The 15,578-nt window shown below is 39.7% G+C and overlaps 4 protein-coding genes across 4 annotated transcripts; 3 read left to right on the plus strand and 1 right to left on the minus strand.

Annotated features, from left to right (window-relative positions):
- The first annotated feature begins 2,695 nt into the window (after window positions 1-2,695).
- On the plus strand, window positions 2,696-4,999 carry gatc (glutamyl-tRNA amidotransferase subunit C). Its single transcript, XM_080041909.1, has 5 exons — window positions 2,696-3,031; window positions 3,136-3,186; window positions 3,312-3,481; window positions 3,605-3,708; window positions 3,820-4,999. Exons 1-5 carry the CDS (start codon window positions 2,849-2,851, stop codon window positions 3,879-3,881), a joined length of 570 nt encoding a protein of 189 aa, XP_079898035.1. The 5' UTR covers window positions 2,696-2,848; the 3' UTR covers window positions 3,882-4,999.
- A 270-nt stretch (window positions 5,000-5,269) lies between these two features.
- On the plus strand, window positions 5,270-6,226 carry LOC307259250 (polyubiquitin-like). The gene is made up of 2 exons (XM_080039018.1): window positions 5,270-5,380; window positions 5,489-6,226. Exon 2 carries the CDS (start codon window positions 5,501-5,503, stop codon window positions 5,978-5,980), a length of 480 nt encoding a protein of 159 aa, XP_079895144.1. The 5' UTR covers window positions 5,270-5,380; window positions 5,489-5,500; the 3' UTR covers window positions 5,981-6,226.
- A 2,572-nt stretch (window positions 6,227-8,798) lies between these two features.
- Window positions 8,799-9,798, plus strand: LOC307257848 (polyubiquitin-like). Its single transcript, XM_080037204.1, has 2 exons — window positions 8,799-8,904; window positions 9,001-9,798. The coding sequence occupies exon 2, from the start codon at window positions 9,013-9,015 to the stop codon at window positions 9,478-9,480; it is 468 nt and encodes a 155-aa protein (XP_079893330.1). The 5' UTR covers window positions 8,799-8,904; window positions 9,001-9,012; the 3' UTR covers window positions 9,481-9,798.
- pxmp2 (peroxisomal membrane protein 2) lies at window positions 9,565-15,335 on the minus strand. Its single transcript, XM_080037192.1, has 5 exons — window positions 15,175-15,335; window positions 10,990-11,112; window positions 10,643-10,805; window positions 10,373-10,492; window positions 9,565-10,262 (listed from the first exon to the last, which is right to left on the minus strand). The coding sequence occupies exons 1-5, from the start codon at window positions 15,282-15,284 to the stop codon at window positions 10,194-10,196; spliced, it is 585 nt and encodes a 194-aa protein (XP_079893318.1). The 5' UTR covers window positions 15,285-15,335; the 3' UTR covers window positions 9,565-10,193.
- Window positions 15,336-15,578: the final 243 nt, after the last annotated feature.

Below are 15,578 nucleotides of genomic sequence, written 5' to 3' on the forward strand. Positions count from 1 at the left end.
TTCTATAACGATTATATTATTTAGTTTGAGCAACACCGTTTATAATTTTAAATTGTTGCAATGCAGTTGCACAATCCCGCCAGTAGGTGGCACAGTGATATCGTGGTTTCCTGTATCCCCGTGAGCGCCTATTAACGAATTAGGATTGTTTGAGTACAAGCCACCGCCCTCGTGTCATCATCATTGTTTTCTGATATTTCAGGTGGGTATTGTGTTTAAAACTTAATAGAAGTTGCTGTAACTGAACGGAGAATGTCCAGGGACGGTTTCAGTACAGTATGAGTTTGGAAATGAATGTCATTTGTAACTAATAAGGTCCAACGCTCGCTGAGAGGAGTGTATGGGGAGCCATAAAATAAACTGTTAGAGGTTAGCTAGTTGCTGTGAGCTAGTAGACCAACCTAGTCCATACCATGGACATGAAGTCCATACCTTTTGTTTTATGGGGATTACAACATGTGGCTCGCTCCTTGATTTATTGTACGGTGTATTGGTGTTGTAACGCACTGAAATAGACTGTTCAGAAACGGGTTCAAGACATGCAAGTTGAAGTTCATGAGTAAAGTTCAAATATGTAATTTCATGAAGTTAACGTGTAGCCTATTGGTAAGAAAGTGTGTATGTTAAAAATGTTAAGTTCAAGAATAACACAGTGGCAAAATGTGTGTTTGGAACATTAAAATATGTCTACGGAGACGATACATATACATGAATATTTTACTGGTTAATCAAATCGACAATGTGAAGTTGAACAGTACAGTAAAGAACATGTGAATAAATATAACAAATGAGGATTCTGTGAAGACAAGTCACTCTCTCATGTCATCATTGTTTTCTAATATTTCAGGTAGGCTATCTATAGCCTACATCTGTCCACGGGCGCCATGACCTGCTGGTGTAATGGTTATAAAGATGTGTGTTTCTGAAATGCTTTTAAATGCAAAAACGGATTTAGCACTATCATTATCTGTTATGTATTGCTCTCCCCTTTTTAGATACAATGGGATGCCGGGTGAATATGTGTTTGTGTAATCCCATGTTTAGTTTAGGATCTATTATTTATTTACTACAACACTTTTCAGAAATGCTAAATTAGATTAGTTGTTGCAGTGTTTCTTTATTTCACGTTATTTTTAGTTTTATCTGTAGATGCTCTGGGTTCGATTAGTTTAGTTTACCTCGTTCAGCCTGTAGGGGAATAGCGTGCTCGCCGTCTCCTCGGCCATTACAACGTTGGACTTCAACTAAACATATTGCGTCCTCGTTGTTTTTCTATAACCCCCCTTACAGGTAAGAACGGTGGCTGTGAAATTGTTTATGTATATGTTTAATGCTAGGGAACATGCCGAGAGTAAAAACATGAAGTGTTAAAAAGATTATTTTGGTTAAAAACGGAGGAGTCCCTCTGCCGTAGCGTGCTTGCTAGCAGCATCACACGGGCAGGCGCGTGATAAGAAAGTGTCCGCCATTCTACGACAATACGTGTTGGCGCGGTTCTCATTTAATGTGTAAAATATTTGCCAATGTGTTAAAAATGTGAAATGTGTAGAAGCTTAAAAAGCAGTATTCAGTCCTTAAACTATGCACACTTCATTCTGTTTATTAATGTAATTTTGTAAATTAAAGGTACAATTCTGATGTGTTTTGCCTATGCTATTTCAGGAGTACTGTAAAGATAATTTGTGAAAATACTGTTTATTGACATTGTGATATTTGAAGTTGCATGAAGAAATGCACTGTGCATTACAACGTTGGACTTCAACTAAACATACTGCGTCCTCGTTGTTTTTCTATAACCCCCCTTACAGGGGCGTAACACTGGGACCCATAACAATAACCTTAATATTTAAATACTATATCACCGCAACTATTGGAAGAATTGTGATTACATTTCGGCATGAATCCATTTCCATTTCAAGATTAATTGTAACTTCAGATACATTTTGAAGTGTTTACGACCAAATACCAACAAACTTATACAAATCAGCATGTTAGCATCATCAACGTCCAAGTTACATATTTGTTTTGGCCCTTGTGATGGGCTATCAGCGAAAGATGGAGACGGCCGGGTCATCATGATTGGCTGTCAGCGAAAGATGGAGATTGGACAGGATGAGCTGAAATGTTGAACATGGTGATTAGTTGGGAAAAAGATGGAAATGGCGAGTCTTGGACAGCAGTAGATCTGAGGGAATAGAAAAAAGTTCTACGCCCGAACAGGGACTTGAACCCTGGACCCTCAGATTAAAAGTCTGATGCTCTACCGACTGAGCTATCCGGGCGCTCTGAAGCACATAGGTATGATTGAGAGTGATAAAATTGTGACGTATTACTATAATAGTAAAAAAAAAAAAAGTGTCTTTAAAGGAGCATATGTGAAATAAAAAGGCGAACTATTTAAACTGTAACGTGACAAACAATAACAATAGTACACCTGCGCCAACTGCGAATGTTGTCACGAGGAACGTCGCTTCCACAATTATATAGATGGTTTTCGCTTATATTGTACTTTACGATCATTTGACTAGGTATGTTTCACATTTAATAGAACAATATTCCTCCACATAGAAGACACTCATACTGACTTTATGTAAACTAAAAATAATCAGTATTTTATCTGCCTGGGACATAAACGAAAAAGGAAGTACAAGAGGTTACTGCTCTTGCTTCTCCTAATCCTACCCCGCGCGGGCTAGCTACGGCAGGTCGTTAGCTACATCCGTGCCCGGTTAGTTGAGGTTGAGACCCCAATACTGACCTTACTGGTGAGCTAGTTTATGCTATGAAAAATGTTACACTCGTTTTTATATAATTTGGATTTTAGTCGGCGTTGCTAAATCTTCTCAATATGTTAGGGTATCGTCTTGCGTTCCGAGGCGTGTCAATGAAAGTCGTCCGGTCTTCACTTAGCCTGTTAGCAAACGACGGATACTCTGTAACAGACGTAGATAACTTCCACGGGAGAACAAAATGCTGCTCGCAAAGCCACAACACATGTGTACGTCAGTTCAGCTCCAAACATAACCCCAAGGTAATAAAAGAAAGGAGGGGGGGGGGGGGTGTGTAAATTAGTATAGTTTTCATTACTGTAGCCATTGCAGACTAGTGATGTGTACTATGTGTCTGTGTTAACAGGTACCACAAGCTGCAACATGGGAACAAGTACCGGATGACCAACTTCCCCCGGTAACTTCCTCATGTCATCTTATTTGACAAGAATATAACTTATTTATAGTTGTAATTACTTTATCCAAATGTCACTTCTAGTTAAAGGCGGTGGTTGAAACTGTCACGTGTCATTGATTTTTCAGCCTGCCCAAATCCCTGCCGACCTGGTGGACAAACTGGAGCGACTGGCATTGGTGGATTTCCGTACAGAACAGGGACTGGCCTGTTTGAAGAAAGCAATCCGGTTTGCAGACCAGCTTCATGTCGTTGACACGAAAGGTGTCAAGCCAATGGACTCGGTTCTGGGTGACAGGTGCGGCACACACAGCCTTGTCATTGCAGCAGTTATAAACAAAAGTGGCATGAGTAATGAGGAGCAGCTTAACTTGCGAAATATATTTTCTGAATGTGGTTCTTTCCTGATCTGCACATTCAGGGCATTATACCTGAGGGACGATGCAGTGACGGATGGGGACTGTGCCGAAGAACTGCTCCAGCTCTCCAAAAACACAGTTGAAGAATATTTTGTGGCACCACCAGGCAAGAAAAAAAATCCATACATTTATTCTTAAACATATGTGGTTAAAGAAGATGATTTATAAGTGTCCATTGTAAGGAATGTTAACTGAGTATTTATTTTTCTCACCACAGGAAATATTCCTCTACCAGCCAGGGAGGAGCGGGCTGCCATGATGAAAAACTCAGAGTTGTGATTTTGATGAATTTATGCTTGATATTTATTCATATTTTTTCATGTTGGGAAGTTGTGTGAAATAAACAGGCTGGTCTTGCATTTAGATTGTTGTTTTTCAGTTTCATTTGACACATAAAGGCTACATCTTGTTTTAGTTTCAATATAATTTAAGTTGTGGTAGTGCAGGGTGTTGCCAATCTGCATAACGAAGACATTCAGTGCAATGGTATGTTGTAAGTGCATTGTTTTGATTGGGGAGTTATGATGCTCATGTCGTGTCATTTTCATTCTAGTTTCTCTTTCTGTTTTGTTTCCTTAAAACACTTGTTAAAGTATAAGTGGCTATGACGTGTCTGTAAGTCACATTTCATCTGATGAATCATTTTGCCTTGTCTTTAATGAAACTAGACAGTCCTGATTTGACCCAAGTATAGGTAAATCAGCCCATCTTAAAGTTCATACCCAATTATGTGATTCATTCCACTGATTGTGGCAGTGTTAGTTATCAAAACATTACCAGGGTGATTAGATTTTTATTATTTTTTATTTGTGTTTAATGTTTTTTCCCTCTTAGAAAGGGTCTCTTATGTCTCCATATTTCTCCATATCATGTGTCACAGCCTATGCACGCCCTTGTTTGAGGCGTCATGGTTGGAATGTCTTCAGGTGCATTGTTTGGAATTTGGAATTGTTCTTGTCCTTGAAGGGACACTGTAACATTTTTAAGTAATTTATTAGCTAAAATCAATATCCTCATTCATAAATATGTCCTCATTGGTGTAAAATCACCTGCCAATTATCTGAATTACAAATATTAATATTACATTTTGTACATTGAGCAGGCAGGTCTTATGGAGGCATCCATGTTTTTGGAATGCCATCAGGTGCATTGTTTAAAATTTAGAATTGTTCTTGTCCTTGACAGTCACTAGCTTGTTATTATTCAAAAGGGGTGGAGTTACCCAGGGAGCGTTGCATTCTAGAACTTTCTTGATGGTGTCATGTTGCACAGTGCCCCTTTAAGGGCCACTGTACTTCTGTTATTATCTGTAAGGAGTGGGGTTGCCCAGGGAATGTTGCATTCTAGAACTTTCTTGATGATGTCATATTACACACTGCATGTAGTTGTCTCTTTTCTAACTGTTTTTAATGTTTTTTTTTTTTTTTTTATGTCATTTTATATGTCATCTTTCCAAGGATTGTGGGGTGGGTGGGGTTCTAAATGTTTTGTATGTTTGTTAAAAAAGAAAAATTTCAATAAAAATCGTTTATGGAAAGAAAAAAAAACATTACCAGGGGCCATAATAGATGCGTCATGTTAGGAGAATAGAAACTGAAAGGTATTAAGGGAGTATGGAAAACGAATGTTAACGAAAGGGGGCAGTGTCACCTGGGGACAGCCCTATAAAACTGCTGACCTGAATGCTGATGATCAGTGTCTGCTGAGCCTTGTTAAACTGACAGCGTCTGGAGACTTTTCGAGAAATTACCGGAGGACATTGCTGGAGTGATCATAAGGTGGGAGGCTCCATCAACGCAGGGCTGAAATAGGATACATTACTAGGCTATAGCGTATTAGTTCATTGAAAAGAGTTTGCCTAATTTTAACTTTGTGTGATCTTGCAGGCAACTTTCACCATGATGGAAATTGTAGTCACTATGTTGGGTGGAGGGCCCCTTAGCCTGGAGGTGCAACCTGAGGACACAGTGGGCTCGCTGAAAATACTAATCCAGCAGAAACTAGGACATGCTCCTCAGTCGCAGAAGCTTGCCTTCGTCAACGGCCAGACGGTCCATCTCAACGACGACTCTAAACGTGTCTGCGACTACGGACTTCAGTCTGGCTCACAGGTGTCTCTGCTGGTGGTGCCCATCCAGGTGGTGCCCATCCAGGTGTTCCTCAGAAACCTGAAAGGGGAGACGAACACCTATGATATCAAACCCGACGAGACCGTGAGCCATTTCAAGAGAAGGGTCGAAGAGAGAGAGAAAGTCCCGGTGAGCCAGCTGAGGCTAACTTACCAAAGCAGGGACATGCAGGATGGTCACAAACTTTCGGACTACGACGTCAAAGCTAATAGCACAATCGAGATGTCCTCCCGCCTGAGGGGAGGCTGAGGATGCTTTATGAACATAATAAATGGTCTTTCTTTTCTTTTATTTAAATTAAGATGAAATAGCCGTAAACTGTTTCTTTTATTTTTGTATTCTTATTTTGATACATCTAGCCTATGCATTCCTCGATGTGTGATTCATGTGGCATGTATCTTAGATTCGTTATGGCGATATTTTACACAAAATGCACTAGCCTATGTTATTACACCCTATTATTAATTTGATCAAACATTTTAACAGGACATTGTTCAATAATAATAAAGTCTTACATGTGAATTTGTATACGTGTCTCTTTAATTTCTTGTAACTTAAGCTGGGGTGATGCTGTACCAGGCTGTGCAGAACCACAACAAGTAGTCTGACAAATAGGCCAATTTAACATGCAGATTTAAAATTCTATTATTTAAAAGAGGCTATCTTAATTATATATTTCAATGTTTACTATCAATCAATATTTAATAATTTGGCAGTGCTCTCAAAGAAATTCAGCAGACTTTGTTTTGTAGGCTATACAAACTCAGTTATGTATCAAAAATGCCATAGAAGCATGTTATAAAGGAATAAACTCATCCAGGCAGGCTTTCTTGGGAGTTAATCAGAGGCAAGGCTGCCCTAAGGGGAAGGAAGTGGGAAAGCTTCCTAGCGTCCACGCCCATGGTATTTAGAGGCAAAGAACCTAAGTAGATAGATAGGCCTACTTTATTTCAATCAAAATATTCACTAAAACTTAAACCAACGTTTTTTCTTCCCTCATAGCCTTTGTGTGCAATGTCAAAAGGTCAACCAGACAAGCTCTCTATATCCCTATGTGCATCTGACTTGCTTTAATGTGTCTTAACCCCTTGTGCTCATAAATTTGACTTAAATTTATAAATGCAGCCAGTTTACGCTTCATGTACAGTGCTTGTAATTTTTCATGAACTTGTCACTTGTAAATTGATAATATATAGCCTCTCTCCAAATACACTTACAGTATATGTTTATATAGGAATGAGTGCATGCACAAACATTGATACAAGTAAAGCATGGGTAAAGGGGGTCCCATTGACTGGACCTTTTCAGAAGCCCAGCAATTTGTGTCACATCAGGCCTGAGAGGAGCTACTGCAATTACCTCTTTTTTACTCTGTAAAGCACTTTGAATTGCATCCGTGTATTGTGCTATACAAATAAATTGCCTTGCCTTGTATGTGTGAATTCTTGTCTAGATTAGGAACAGGTATCAGTAAACAGCCAGTGTTAAGAAGTAGTTTGTCCGGATTCTTTTTCTTATGCATCCCATAATAAGGTGAACATGTTGGCAAACAGCACTCAAAACTGGAAGAAAAAACAGACACAGGAACACAGAAAAGGGGGGTAAAAAAAAGTGTCAATGACAGGGAAATGCATACCTGAACAGGTACAAAGTTGATATTGATGTTAAGCTCAAAACTTTCCATTTAATCTTTAAGCAGGCCAGTCAATTCCTCTCATATTCCCTGCTAACCTTTCCTGAAAGAGTTTGATGCAAGGCCATCCCTCCAGCCATTGATTTAGCCTCTGAGTCTGTGGTACAGACTTCCAGAGACGCTATCAGACATATACACCTGAAGTTTGTGAGTCTGCTGGAATTTAAGGCAAGTGTTTCTCTAATAGTAAGTAAGCAATGATGGAAAAAGTCTCAACTTTGGAATGTGTAGCTACTAACCCCTGAGGTTTACATTGGTAAATTAAAAAGATTTGGGGTTCCACCAAGATGTAACATACACATAGCGCTTTAGTTATATGTAACATAAGCCATAACCTCCTTTATGCAGGTTATCTTCTACATCCATATCTTGTCCTTTTATCATTTTACAAAACAAAAAATCAAACTTATTCCTATTTATCCTGTTTCAGATGTTGTATGGTGTGGTTCTTCTTTTGTTTATTTTACTGTTTTATTGTAGAGCCCGTTGTAGCTTTATTTTGAAAGGTGCTTTAGGCTGTACATAAAGTTATATTAAAGAGTTATGGTATCGGATGAAACTGGCCAAAAATGATATGCCATTCAGTAGATTTTAGAATACAAATTAAAATGACTAGCAAAATTAGGCTACACATAGGCCTGCTGCCATAATTAGAATGGGACTAAAACACATGAATGGGGGTCCATTTTACAAAAATTAAAATAACAAAGCAAAATAGAAAACTTTGATGTCAGTGGAGAAAATGACAAGCAGTGTAATGTCTTGTGCTATGTGCTGGCCTCTAAACGGTAACATTCTTTGAATTGTTACAAGTTTACCATGAGTTTTTATTTTAGAGTTGTAGTAGCGTATTATAGGCGAACATTTTAGTTTCAAAATTAAACAATCTCATTCCAAAAATTTGAACTGGGCAGCTGATCCCCTTTTATATTGTTCCATCCCTGTCTGAGTGTGCCACCACTGCTGCCATGTGTGTTTTCAGATAAGATACGAGCTAGTAAAGATGAGCAATTTACTAATTATTACTAATCCTACCAACAAACGAACATTGCAAGATGTCATAAAGTTTTCCGAGTAGAGTAACCACAGGTCACAGTCTCATTTGAACTCAGTGTACCGGGCCACCTGAAAGTCCCGTAAGTCCAATAGCCTATTGATATTAGCTGTTTCTCCAATGGTAGGGCTACATAACTGGTAAATTCCTCACCTCGCCTTGGAGCAGTGTCATGATAACAACAACACAAGGGGCCATAACAGCTACGTCATGATATTCAGAAAACGAAAGTTAGTAAAGGCAGCAAGGAAAACGAATGTTAACTAAAGGGGGCGGTGCTGATCAGCTGGGACAGACAGCCTCTATATAAAGTGCGGTGATGTGAATGCTGAGAAACAGCTGCTGCAGAGCATCGTTTGTTTATCTCTCACCGTGTCGAGACTTTTCGAGAAGTTTTCCGGGGGACTCTACTGAAGTGATCACAAGGTAGGACGCTCTTTAACAACATAGGGCTGAAATACCTTAGCCTATTCACTGCATAGAGTTTGCCTTATTTAAACATTATATTGTGTGATTTTTCAGGCCACTTTTACCATGGATATAATAATCACTATGTTGGATGGAAGGTCCCTCAGTCTGAGGGTGCACCATGAGGACACAGTGGGCTCGCTGAAAATACTAATCCATCAGAAACTAGGAGTTGCTACTCAGAGGCAGAAGCTGGTCTACGTCAACGGTCAGACGGTCCATCTCAACGACGACTCCAAACGTGTCTGCGACTACGGACTACAGTCTGGCTCCCAGCTGTCCCTTCTGGTGACCGAGCCGGTGACCATACAGGTGTTCCTCAGAAACGAAAAGGGGACGATGAGCACCTATGATATCAAACCCGACGAGACTGTGAACCACTTCAAAAGCAGGGTGGAGGCGAGAGAGAGGGTCCCGGTCAGCCAGCAGAGGCTCATTCACCAAAGCAAGGAGATGACGAGCGGGAAACTTTCGGACTATAACGTCGAAGCTCTGAGCACCATCAACATGGTGCTTCGTCTGAGAGGAGGCTGACTACTCTTCCGGTTATTTTTTTACCATATTTTTAATAAAATGTACATTATTTGATTTGATATTAATTTAAATTGAACAGCCTCAAACTCTGGGTATACTTTTATTTTGAAAAATCAATACATTCCACACCACAATGTTAATGATAGTTCATGTGTCATTTCTGAACTTGTGCTGTCTTAAAATGTTATTTGTTTTAGCAGTAGGCCTATACATAATGTGTTGAACACAAAGTAGCATGTTCTAATCTTATTTTGATTATGTCACGGACACATTTGAATTATGTTGTTGGACATGACAAATAAAAACATGTGATTTCTACATTTTCTGTACTGTAGGCTACCTTTTTTTCACAACCACTGACAAGCTCGCTGGAGCATTGCAAATTTCAAATAGCCATTATTAGGCTACAATATATAAAAGAGGCTATCTCAATAGCACTCCGGGTTACGATAGATATGACTATAGGTTATGGCAGTGATCTGTAAACAAGACATCCCTTTATTATATGACAATTATGTTCTGTTATTAAAAAACCTGGTCATGTAGGCTATCCAAAATATCATAGCAGCATGCTATTATGGTTTAACCTCGTTGTACAGGCTTTGTATGGAGTTAATCAGAGGATCTGCTGTATGTGAAAGTTATTGTCTGGATTAGGAACAGTATACAGTCGATCAGTAAACAGCCACTGTGAAGAAGCTGTTTGTCCAGATTCATTTTCTGACTGATGCAAGATAGGCATACCAAAATAAGGCGACCATGTTGGCAAACAGCACTCGAAACTGAAAGAAAAAACAGACACAGGAACTCAGAGAAGGGGAAAAACATAACCAGTGGTTTCATTGTGCGACTCATTATTTGTTGGATGACAGGATGTCAGTGAAATGCATACCTCAACAGGCACAAAGTTTATATTGATAAACTGGAAGGGGGTCCAGACTTTCCAATTCATCTTTAAAGCAGTCCAGTAACTTCCTTTCATCTTTGTTTCAAAGTCTCCCCACCCTTTAGCCTGGAATAGATTGGATGACTACATACAGTATTTACATTCATCTTGCAAATTTAGCAGTTCATACTTTTGTCTATAGATAAAACTTTATAGCGTGTTTTTTTATATTGCACAAAATAAATTAAGAAAAGTAGACTAAATGACATGACCCACCTCCAGGATGTTCATAACAAAGTAGAAAATTAGCAGAAAGCCGGGGGCAAAAATGAGCCGATCCAGTAGCAGGCGCTTGACTATACAGAACGGGTCAGTACTAGGCATCCACACTTCCATCAGATGGTAAAAGTAATGGCTCACCGGTCCAGTGATAAGCAACCTGTAATAGACAACAAGGCATAACTATGGATGTAAAAGGGAGGTTGAATTTTTGAATACAAAATGTTTCACCAGGCGAGAACAACATGTTATCTCTGTAGATACTTTGCTATCAGTCACAGTAATTATGGTTTACCATGGTTGAGGTGTTTTACAGTGTCAACCATGTCTCAACCAAGTCTCACCCATAAACGGCATAGCGTGCAGCTCCAGTTGCGTCAATCTCATTGACGGGGGCTCCACTTTTGGCTTTTTTTCTTGCCTCCAAAACCTGAGACAGAAGATTTCCTAAAGCTGAGAGGATGCCACTGAAAATGTCAAGCACAGACACAACTGCATCAATATTCAACAGGTACATTAAGAATAACATACTCTGATCCAAGGATGGGATGGGACTTTATCAGGATAACACAAGCAATATGTTGATCGTGGTGAATTTCCATTATTGGGTTAATCAATCAACTTTTATTATTAAAGCACTTCACAGCAACTAGCAGGTATCCAACATTCTTAAGAATATGTTCACATGGGTGTCTTTAAAAAGCTGTAAAGCTCTCTGAAGAACAGTCATTTATTGATTTCCGGATTTATTTCGAATTGCCTCAAGGGGGAGCTGCATCTCCCCGGTCATTTCCAAAATCCTAAACCTGTCACCAGGGCTGAAGGCTCGGCTTGGAAATTGTATACCCCACAAAATTTAAGTACATTTTTAAAGATTTTTGATTATATGTCCTATAAAAAATATTTGTGTCTCAACAAAATGTGGGATATAGTCAGTACTCGAGTTGTAAAAAAAAATCAGGGGGGATGGTGGATTGGATTTAACATTTAGGGACAGATCACTTGTGCTGATGACAGCGCATATGATGGGAGACCAACGGTGTACCCTTATGATTATTGTTTAAGCACAGATAGAGATAATTGTTATATTATATTCAGTGCTTGAAATGGGGGTGGGGGTAGTGCCAGTACTCCCTTATTGACATATTAGCAAATCAGTAAACCATTGTTATATTGTGAATATTTAGTGAAGATGCAAAGATTCAACAGCCTCTCCATTCAGGCGTTGTGCTGATACAAATAGGCCTAATAGGCTGGCAAAGCTAGGCTACCCAAGATGCGAGCGTGCGCAGCACGCGAGCAGAATTTTTTTGCCCTTGCAAGATCTTTGCGCTTGCTTTATGCCACAGTTACTGTACAGTCCCTGACAAAAGTCTTGTCGCCTACTTTTGTCCTGCCAAAATCTGACCTTTCTGTGTTCATTAAATTATCAATATTTCTGTAGTGAAGCAAATTTATTTTAGTATATTAAACATAATTTGGGAGGGTTTTAGCTTTCATATGAGCCATTTTTTAAAACCAATAGATTAATTAAAAGTCAGTTTATAAGCTGTTGTTTCTACAAAATTGATAGGCGACAAGACTTTTGTCAGGGACTGTATGTAAGGTTTAGACACATCAATATTGTATGGGGGGGGGTTTTCCATGATAGCACTGCTAAGCTTTCCACATCAGTATACAAACCATCTGCCAACTTCTATGAAAAGCAGAAATATTTAATTTTAATTTTTCTTAGGAAATAATAGATAATTATGTCATTAACTCTCAATTAAAAATCCACTTCTGCTGTCAGAAACACTGATATTAAGGAATGTTCCAGACAAAACTAGTAAAATTGCAAGAGGGAAAAATCTAATTTATGTAAAAGAAATAAAAAAATAAAACCTGTAGAACGCAATATGCAATCGACTTTGATTGTTTGTTTGCTTGCTGTTTTGTTTCCAAATGTTTGATGAATAAAAACAAAACGTTTTTATAAACATCACCCTTTAGTTATTTTTTTAATTCGCCCCTTGCATCAACCTGAAAACATGTACAGTAGGCAGCCTGAGCCGATAGAAGAGAAGGCTTTGGGGGAGCGCTTGCTGAGGGGAAGAGGCAGTGACCCCGATGTTGCAGCAGCAGCATCGTTGGAGGCGGAAGCAGCGAGAGGCACCTATTTGCAGACGCATGGGGAAAGTGGAGCTCCACCGGAAGTGGATTTCATTGGTCAGAATTGTAACCTACTCTGAATTTGTTTTCTTCTTTTTGTTTTACTGCCGGAGTTCACCTAGCGGTGGATAATAATACACAGTTTCCACCGGTTATGGTGCTAGTACACAGTAAAATACGTCAGTTTGTTAAGGGTCCCAAGTGGCCAGGACGGTCACGGTGGTAAAAAGTAGATGTTGAGGTAGAAGATGAATGAAGCAACGAAGCTGTGTGTACATCTTCTGAAATCCGTCTGTTTAATTCACAATCAGAGCAACCTCTGCTATCAACAAATGCACGTTGTTCAAGCAGCTGATCAAAGATAAACAAACCTTGCGATGTCCAGAATAATACTCGTGTTAACCATCAAACTAAATCGTACACATTCACTGAGTGAAGATTGTGAAAGTATGACACACATTTCTCACCAACAATGTTATCAAAAACCCAATTAATAACTTATAAATCTTTTAAAAACCTGAATTAAAAACTGTAGCAATGGCGGCCACAGCTTGGATTTCATTTTCGCCGGGAGAAACTGAAATGATCGATTAAACGTAACATCATCAGGACATTATAAAAATGGAGATTTCTATGGAGTGATTTTGCTTTAAACTGTACAGGGTCGCGTTGTTGCAGTGACACTCTTTCTTCAGTTGGAGCTGCAGCGTAAAGTGAAAACAAACTCAGAGTAGGTTACAATTCTGACCAATGAAATGAGTTTGGGGCGTGGCCCCATCTTGCTTCCGGTGTAGTGGAGGTCCGTTTGCTCCATGGGTCTGCAAATAGGTACTCTTGGAAGCAGCACTAGGCTTGTTTACAGGCTTAAATAAGCGATACGCTAAACAAAAAGTTCTGTAAGTCGGTTTGGATAAAGTAGGAAATTAATGAGCTTTTGCGCACAGCATTTAATATCCGAAAGAACAAGTTAACGTGTGAGAAAAGTCGCCGAGTAGCCTACTAACTGCCTTTGCAAAGGGGAGACTGCGCTCTGTGGACGTGATTGACGGTTGACCACAGGAAAGCATGTGATGCGATGATTGATTTTGGAGGCGGGCTCTCGCCGTGCCCATCCAATCCGAAGCTACGAATGGTAATGGTATATTATATACACATTTTTTAATTGGCTGAACAAATGTAAATACATTTCCCCAACCCTGGCAAGCGCCAGAATCGAGTGGAGTGCCGGTGTTGTGCCGAATTCCCACTCCCCCGCAGGATCCCACTCCCCTCCGAGGCGATTCTTAGGCTTTGAGGAAACTGTTAGTAGGCTATTTAATTCATGGTTCATCAAAATACAAGTTATGTTGTGCTGCACTTGAGAGCCTATACGATTTGTATGTCGTGCTACTCGTAAAGTCCGAATGATTGTCTCACGAAAATAGACGTACTTTGGAGCTGCACTTGAAAAACGATGTTGATGTCGATGTTGTGCTACACTGTCCTATTATCGAAATGAGTGTAATATGTGAATTGGCTCCTCATGCCCTGTAGAGTGTGCCATAAAAAGCTTTTGATACTAGTTGCATGAATGTAAAAGTTAGAAGGGGAGTAGGATTTTGGCAACACTGTTTTTCATACCTGCCGAAATCCCCCCCCCCCCCCCCCCCAAACTACAAGTAGCAATACGTAGGGGAGTGGGATCCTGCGGGGGAGTGGGAATTCGGCACAACACCGGCAGCGTATGCGCAGGTGTTACTAAATGTTGAAATAGTGGTGATATTTCTCCATTCATTGATAAAATAACAGGGGGGATGGGAAGGGGGGATGGCCGATTTAGAAGGGGGATGCTTTTGCGATCTTTATTTCCAAGGGGGGATGCCATCCCCCCCCCCCCTCAACTCGAGTACTGGATATAGTGAATTACAGTATGTTTTGAGGCCACTTTAGGAGTTTTAGTAATATTTTGACGATTCTCCAGGTATTGTAGGCCTACACAGTAAATTATTATGGCCAAGAAAGGATTATCGTAAATTGACATTTCCATATTGTCCCATGCCTACCCTGATGGAATAAAATCAGTTTCATTAACTTATCAGGGGAGTTTTTCCCAGCAGATGCTGATTGGCTAAAGGCAGTGTGTTTGCATAGGAGGGCACTCTGTAGTCAAAGCAAACACAGTGGACCAAAGGATAGGATACATTTATAAGTAAACCATCAAATAAATGCTGCAAACGAATGGCCAAGTTTGCAACAATGTAGAAAAGAATGTAGGCTAATAAACGCCAATCCAAAGGAAGAAGTCTCATTTTTAACTGTCAACCTGGGACACACGTCAGAAATACAAGCACCAGGCTGAAGAAATTACATATCAAAGAGCAAATTAACTATCCACTGACCTGGTTACAGATTTGGTAAGGATGGGGTATTTCTTCAGGAGAGCCAGATATTGCTGTAACAAGCGGACATGTATGGAGGCATCGCGAAGTGGCAGGCTTTGCACAGGCATTGTTGTCAGCTTTTTAACTGTACACACATTACAACAACCCAACTGACAGGGGCGAAGTTGAAAACGAACTCCTCAATTGTCTTCCTGTCGACGTCATTGCGTCACCGTTGAATCCACGCCTTCACGTCGACGTCGGATCAGCAGAAAAGCGAAGAAAAAAAGTGATTATTTAATTAAGCATACATCCTTTTTATCGTCACGAACAGTTTAAAATACTTGCAGATCAAACAATACAAAAACATATGAATATAACGTGAACTTTATCAGGTGATGATTGTGACTGATAGTCGTTTT

The sequence above is a fragment of the Ammodytes marinus genome (assembly GCF_949987685.1).
Source record: "Ammodytes marinus genome assembly, chromosome: 2".
In the NCBI taxonomy this organism is placed as follows: domain Eukaryota; kingdom Metazoa; phylum Chordata; class Actinopteri; order Uranoscopiformes; family Ammodytidae; genus Ammodytes; species Ammodytes marinus.

What these genes read in the sequence shown, in the direction of transcription:
- LOC307259250 (XM_080039018.1), top strand. Translation starts at nt 5,501, where the DNA reads ATGATGGAAATTGTAGTCACTATGTTGGGTGGAGGGCCCCTTAGCCTG.
- LOC307257848 (XM_080037204.1), top strand. Translation starts at nt 9,013, where the DNA reads ATGGATATAATAATCACTATGTTGGATGGAAGGTCCCTCAGTCTGAGG.
- gatc (XM_080041909.1), top strand. Translation starts at nt 2,849, where the DNA reads ATGTTAGGGTATCGTCTTGCGTTCCGAGGCGTGTCAATGAAAGTCGTC. An exon ending in GCTCCAAACATAACCCCAAG is followed by an intron (nt 3,032 to 3,135) that starts GTAATAAAAGAA and finishes CTGTGTTAACAG; the next exon opens with GTACCACAAGCTGCAACATG. An exon ending in ATATTTTGTGGCACCACCAG is followed by an intron (nt 3,709 to 3,819) that starts GCAAGAAAAAAA and finishes TTCTCACCACAG; the next exon opens with GAAATATTCCTCTACCAGCC.
- pxmp2 (XM_080037192.1), bottom strand. Translation starts at nt 15,284, where the DNA reads ATGCCTGTGCAAAGCCTGCCACTTCGCGATGCCTCCATACATGTCCGC. An exon ending in CTTACCAAATCTGTAACCAG is followed by an intron (nt 11,113 to 15,174) that starts GTCAGTGGATAG and finishes TGACATTTTCAG; the next exon opens with TGGCATCCTCTCAGCTTTAG. An exon ending in GCACGCTATGCCGTTTATGG is followed by an intron (nt 10,806 to 10,989) that starts GTGAGACTTGGT and finishes TGTCTATTACAG; the next exon opens with GTTGCTTATCACTGGACCGG.